Genomic DNA, 6,977 nt, shown 5'->3' with positions numbered 1-6,977 from the left:
CTTCCCTGAGCACACGCAGAACTGAATCCAGCCCTTCAAGCTGGTCTATTCCCATTCAAACACGTGGAGAGAGGCAGCCTTCTTTTCAGAAGTGCTGAGCAAACACTGCACGGAGTGTGGCCGGCGCCTCGGACAATCAGGCGTCTTCCATGTGGAAGTCTCCAGGCATCCTCGCCAAGCAATTTTGGTCCTGGCAGCTGCAGGACATTTTCTCTGGGCGGATTTCTGGTTTACCTGTGTCTCCCTTCCCTGCAGGCCTGCAGCTCCTTGCTGCTGCTTTCCTGCCCATGTACGTGTGCAGCCGCATGCCTACCACCTTTTCTTTCTGACTTGCAGCTCCAACTGCTAATCCACGTCTGGTTTTCGTCAGAAAAAAATATTCATCCTGAGTGTTTGACTCATTGCCTCCGGAGTATTTCAGCTGCCCCACAACACTTCTCAGAGTATCCTCCTTCCCTGCAGAGAACAGCGTGTTCTGAGTGTGATCCACAGCAGACTGCTCGCCAGCAGCCTCCCCTTCCTCGCACACGTGTGTGCCACATGTCCTGCTCTGGCCTCACTGTTACTGTACCACTGCCTTTTCCACGCCGTGCAAGATGGACTGGCATCCCCTGTGCAGGCTGCCAGTGGGATTGCTTCAGCTCTCTACGAAGGCACTCAACGTGTCAGCCTCCAGACTCTTCCAGCAGGTCCTCAACTGGCAAAAATTCAACAGCAGACAAATCCTGACTGCTTTGCTGACACAGCTGGCCCTTCTGGGGTCAGTGGGCCAAACTCATCCTACCTCAGTGCCATTACACTTGTCCAGGAGATGCATCACCCAGTACAGCTCTTCAGCAGGGCAAGCAGAGTAAGTTCTGGCCATAAATTTCCCACCTAAGTTGGACCCTGTTGAGGCAAAAATGTCACCACTTTATAAAGCCTAAGGACAGGAGTGTTTCGATAGTTAAAACTGAGTGTATGAACTGATTTATAAGCTGAAGAGCCAAATCCATCAGGCTGTCCTGCTCCATGCAGTAGGTCCTGTGCTTCTCCAGGATCTAGCACCCTGCTGAGGATGAGGGCTTGACAGTCACTTCAGTTCCCAGCCAGGTGCTGGGATCCTGTCCTGCTCTACCCACAGGCAGGGACCTGGCCCTGCCCTGGCTCTGTGATCCACAACATGCACAAGGAGAGCAGCACTGTCTCCCCATCCCATCCCATCCCATCCCATCCCATCCCATCCCATCCCATCCCATCCCATCCCATCCCATCCCATCCCATCCCAGACATGCACAGCCAACATCTGGCATCAGACATCACCATCCAGGGCACCCATTTAGTCCTGTTATGTTTGCTGTAATCAAAGATAAAACCAGAATTTAAAAAAAATCATTTGATGGCAGAGCCCACTTAGCTCCTGATCTGATGTCACCCCAGCATTTTAAGGAGCCCATTTCACTGTTATCAAGGAAGACACCATTAACTGCAGCTCACATCAAACTCCAGTGACATCAATGGAAAAGTATTATTTACTTCTCCAGTCCCTTTATTTTGTATTTGCATAAAAAGAGTAACTTTTTTTTTTTCCCTGAAAATACAACATTAGAAATTGCAAAGGACAAATTCCTTAACTTTGAAAACAAAGTAAAATGAACAAGTGGTTTCCAAAACAAACTGTGAGCCACCACCCTGAAGAACTCGCTTTGGGAAGTGCTGTTCCTGGGAGCTGATATTTAATTAAACTGTACTCCTGAGTTTAATAAAGCCAAAAAATACTTCACTTTTATTCTGCACTGTCTTTTTTTTTTCTCTGTCTGCCATTTATTCATTTCAGTAAGGAAAAACTTTATGAAACCACAAGGATAGAGCACACCTTCATAAAGCAATAAAGGAAGACAATCTTTTGGAGCAGGGACACAAAGCTGCAGCACTTCTGCTCACTGTAACTCTTTACTTAGATCAATGAAAAATACAACATTCAGTTATCATGACCTGCTTGGGCAGGATCAGGCCTGCTGTCAGCATGAGGTGGACCCACTTGTGGAGTGGCATGTAATGCTTACAGAGATTTCTTTCTACTCAAGACCATTTTAAGCTTTCAAATTAAGCGTCCTCTGTAATCTTAAATATTCTGGTCTCCTGACTCCCAGCCATGTACTCCAATGACAACAACAAAAGAAAAAAAAAAGAAAAAAAAGAGAAAAATATATTCCAGAAAGGAATAGTTCAAGAAAATGAGTATTCATTATCAGAGTGGAAACACCTTGTCATTAGCCATTAATTTTTTCCCATTAATAAGGGAAGTCAGTGGATCTCACTGCAACAGGAACACAACCATACTGGGTTTCAAACAGGTTTTTTACAACACTGTGTCAGGAAAAGCCATTAGATCAAGTTGTATTGGTAATCTGAGCCATCTTTGGAGAAAAACAAATGCTGTTCTTCCCATTACAGGTTGGTATTGTTTCAAAACCTATAGAGACACACTTGCATGTGCTGCAATGGTATTTATTGCACATAGACCAATTACTTACACAGTAGTAAATTGCACCAAAGTATAAATATGTTATAAAACACACACACAGAGAAAAATGGAAATGACACACAAGTGCTAAAATAACAGCAGATTCACGTGGGCATTTGGAAATAAAAATAAAAATAATAAAGTCTCAAGATATTTTAATTTATAATATGGATATATTTACAGTACCTTCAAAAAATAATATTAAAAAAGTCACTCTCTCAATAAAACTATAACAGATCAGACAAAACCAGAAATCAGGTTCAGGGTCGGTGTTACGCAAACCTCCGTTTCCTTTTCAATCTGCATGTGTGTATGTGTGTGCAAGTAATATCCTCAAATAACTTTACAACTCTTTAACACTGTGCAAAAAACGACTTTGTCGCCATTTTTAAAAAAAAAAAAGATGTGCAGTAAATTTTTTGTTGCCAGGATTCTCCCCCCTCCCCCCGTTCATCTGTAATTACAATGAACAAGCTGCAGAAGGTTCCTCACCCCCCCTCCCCGGCCCTTGTCCTAAAACCCCATTAGTGGTATGTAAATATGCTGTTTAATATAAACATGGTCCGTTCATTCCCCTGTACAATATGCACAGCTTGAGGTAGAAGTTTCTCAGCCTGACTGCTATTGTCTGGCCGAAGGAGATAAGCACAGTAACTCACTGCTGGCTGATGCAGAGGGAATAAGCACAAGAGTGTGGGTTGGGCTGTTTTACCCCCTTCCAAAATACACCAGCGCTCCTCACTGCTCATTATTTTCTCTCTCGCTACTCTGCAGGCGAGCAGAGCACGGCCACTCCGAGCTTAAAACTCATCTTGCCGGCAGGTCTCCGTCTTGCCGGCCGCGCTCTGCGCTGGAGCACCTGCAGCACCGACCCCGCGCCTCCCCAAAACCCCGGTGCCCTGGGAGAGGGGATGAGCGCCGGGGCCGGCGGGGTGGCCGGAGCCCGGCTGAAGCCGAGCTCGGCCGCCAAGGGCCAGCAGCACGGTCCTGGGACAGCCACCCGAGCGCGGGCGCTGCCGCCACCGTCCCCGCGGCAGCGCGTCTGCTACAGACACGGCGGCTGTCCCCGGCATGGGCCGCTTGTCTCCTCTGCTGTCCGCTCAGTGGGTCTCCTGCTCTCTGTAGTTTCGGATGAGGTATGTCGCACACCAGTTCACCTGCTTTTATTCCTAAGTAAACACCCGCACTCCCGCTGCCAGGGCAGGGATCGTTTCGCTCGGCAGTAGCATTACCATTACCATTACCATCAGGCAGCTGCCGGGGCTTTCTCCGCTCCTGCGCGTCTCCCTGCCTGCCTTCTCCCTGTCCCGGCTCCGCCGCGGCCCCCACGCCCCCCTATACCTTGGACTCCGAGTCGGAGGCTTTGCTGTGTCTCTCCTCCAGGCTGGACTCGCTGCCGCCCCGCGTGCCCCCGTTGCAGTCGGACCAGGTCCCGGCCAGGCTGCGCTCGGGGGAGCCCACGGTGCTGATGAAGCCCCCGGGCAGCCGGGCCAGCTCCCCGCCGCCGCCCTGCAGCCACCGCTCGGCTTTCCGGCGGCAGCACAGCAGCCTCTTGAAGGCCTTCCGAAAGTCGGGGCTGCGGCAGTAGATGATGGGGTTGAACGCGGAGTTGGCGTAGCCCAGCCAGTTGAAGAAAACGAAGAGCCAGTCCGGCACCAGGTCCCTGTTGAAGACGTTGACGATGTTCACCAGGAAGAAGGGGAGCCAGCAGAGGGTGAACACCCCCATGATGATGCCCAAAGTCTTGAGGGCTTTCTGCTCCTTCATGGCCATGATGCGGGAGGTCTTTCTCTTGCTGGCCCGGCCGTTGCCGAGGATGGGCTGGTGGTGAGGGTGAGCGGGCAGGGGCGTCTGCGGCTGCTCCTGGCTGCCGTAGAACCGGCCCTCGCACCTATCGATCTTCCTCATCTGCTCCTTGGCCTCTCTGTACACCCGCAGATACACAAAGATCATGATGAGAAGGGGGATGTAGAAAGAAATGATGGACGAGGCGATGGCGTAAGCCCTGTTGGTGACGAAGTCGCAGCAGCCCGGATCCTGGTAGCACTCCAGCGCCTGGGGGTCGTCATCCCGCCACCAGTGCATCATGATGGGCAAGAAGGAGACCAGGGCGGAGATGGCCCAGACGGTGCAGATGATGCCCTTGGCCCGACCCTTGGTCATGAGGCTCTGGTAGCGGAAAGGCGAGGTGATGGCCAGGTAGCGGTCGATGGCGATGACGCACAGGGTCTCGATGCTGGCCGTCACGCAGAGCACGTCCAGGGAGGTCCAGCACTCGCACAGGAAGGACCCCCAGAGCCAGGTGCCCCGCACCACCAGCGTGGCCCCGAAGGGCACCACCAGCAGCCCCATCACCAGGTCGGCGCAGGCCAGCGAGGTGATGAACAGGTTGGTGAGGGTCTGCAGCCGCTGCGTCCTCCCGATGGCCGCGATCACCAGCACGTTCCCGGCCACGATGAGCAGCACCACCAGGGCCATCAGCAGGCTCATGCCCACAGCCCACTGCTGCGACAGCTCGGCGGCGGGCAGCTGCCGGCTCCCGGGCGGCACGGCCGTCACCCCGGCCACGGAGCGGTTCTGGGGGCCGCAGTCCGGGGGCAGCCACCCATCGCCCATGGCTGTGCGGGGCGCTCCGGCCGCCGCTCCGCACCGCGCCGCGGGCAGGAAGGCGGCGCCGCCGCCGCTGCCACCGCCCGGGGGCTGCCGCATGGCCCCGCGCCGCGCCGCCGGACGGGCCCGCCCCGACACCGCCCCGGCACCGCCCCCGTACCGCCCCGGTACCGCCCTGGTACCGCCCCGGTACCGCCCCGGCACCGCCCCGGTACCGCCCCGGTACCGCCCGCCGCCAATCGGCACCGAGCGAGCGGAGCTGAAGCGCCCCGCCCGCGCACCGGCCGTACCGCTGTCGCTGTTCCTGCCCCTATCCCTGCCCCTATCCGTGCCCTATTCCTGCCCCTGTCCCTGCCCTATCCCTGCCCCTATCCCTACCCCTGTCCTATCCCTGCCCTATTCCTGCCCCTATCCCTGCCCTATTCCAGCTCCTCTCCCTGCCCTATTCCTGCCCCTATCCATGCCGGTACCCCGCCGGACCCCCGTCTTTGCTCCGGCTACGCTCTGCCTGCCCCGCGGCTGCCGGGCACAGAGCCCCCTTCCCGCACGGCCGCGTGGATGTCCCGGGCAAGGCTTGTCCTTGTCCTGAGTAAGGGGTGTCTGTGCCCGGCAGCCGCAGGGCAGGCAGGGAATACGGGCAGGGTGGCTCCTACCGGCTTCTGGAGCAGAAGTTACTTCTGTTTATCCCTGGAGAAAGCAAAATGCCAGCACTGTCAGCGTCATTCTCCACTGGAAAGTAATTGACATCCCCTCCCATTGGATGTCCCCATCAGGGACAAGTGTCGCGCTCTCAAGCCCCCTGTCCCCAGTGCCTCCTCTCCCAGCCTGGGCAGCCCCAGAGCCCCCGTGCAAAACCCGTTTAAAGGCATGATGCTGCCAGCTCCGTGCGGGGACTGCGGCTGCCGCTTGTCCCCTGCGTCTCCCTATTGCGAATCCTCTTTTCCCCTTCTCCTCCAGCCCTGCCAGACCAAGGCACTGAAGAGTTGAGAGGTGGGAACCCCAGCTCCCTTTTTTTCTCTGCTGTGTTTCTGGACTTTTAAAAATGCCTGCAGTAGCTTTTACACAGTCTGGTCAAAGCCACGAAATCTAGGGACTGCTCTAAGTATTAACGCTGTTAGTGCCTGTTTGGTAATGAACACTAAAGTACGTGAAACATCAGGAGAATGCAATGCCCAGATAACCAACTGAGCAAATCCCTGCCCAGGTCCCATTCCCTTCTGTGAAACCTGCTGCTAGGAACTTACTTGGTTGTATTTCCATCTACCTGCTTGGCTCTCTGTTCTCCTCGGAAGCTGTAAGACTGCATTTTACTGCATTTTACTGTTTTAAACGTCTTAAAATAATGTGGAGCAACCACTGAGTAAATGAGAACAATGTCCCTTCTCTCCTGCCTTTTAAATCATTGGCATGCCTTTACAGCAGCACCAAATGTTCCCCACAGCACTCTGGGAGCAACTGGAAGTCACAGTTATTTTCTTCCCCCTATATATTTATTCTGCTAAGACTGCTCTGCTGTTCCAGCTGGCCCATAAAAATCCCTTCTAGGCTTAGGCTTGATTTACAAGGTCGCAACCTGGGAAAAAAATTATTTATTTATTTACACACTGTTTATTTAACCCTGACTAAAGGCCACACACCAGCGTGGACCTGCTGCTTGGCAAACCATTCCCTCATGTTCCCATGGACTTTGCTTTGCTGCTCGTCATCTGCTGGACCAAAGCATGACCCTCTTTAGTGGGAAGGGAAGGAGGCATGACATCTTCAAGAACAGAGAGAGACCTTATGCCAAATGAAAAGCAGAAGGGTTGTTTCCAGGAGTATTTGCTCAGGTCTGGTATCTGTAATTCTGATCTAAAAAAAT

General features: G+C 53.5%; 1 protein-coding gene across 2 annotated transcripts; it reads right to left on the bottom strand.

Annotated features, from left to right (window-relative positions):
* Positions 1-597: 597 nt before the first annotated feature.
* Positions 598-5,254, bottom strand: ADRB1 (adrenoceptor beta 1). 2 transcript variants are annotated; one of them, XR_010367585.1, is made up of 3 exons: positions 3,848-5,254; positions 785-888; positions 598-697 (listed from the first exon to the last, which is right to left on the bottom strand). XR_010367585.1 is itself a non-coding variant. In XM_064431357.1 (2 exons), exons 1-2 carry the CDS (start codon positions 5,213-5,215, stop codon positions 877-879), a joined length of 1,380 nt encoding a protein of 459 aa, XP_064287427.1. In that variant the 5' UTR covers positions 5,216-5,254; the 3' UTR covers positions 687-876. The 2 variants fall into 2 exon arrangements, 1 of the variants encoding a protein (XP_064287427.1); XM_064431357.1 differs by having other exon boundaries at positions 687-888.
* Between the last annotated feature and the right edge of the window lie 1,723 nt (positions 5,255-6,977).

Source organism: Passer domesticus, chromosome 8, assembly GCF_036417665.1.
Source record: "Passer domesticus isolate bPasDom1 chromosome 8, bPasDom1.hap1, whole genome shotgun sequence".
Taxonomy (NCBI): Eukaryota; Metazoa; Chordata; class Aves; order Passeriformes; family Passeridae; genus Passer; species Passer domesticus.
This window is presented reverse-complemented; position numbering and strand designations above follow the sequence as displayed.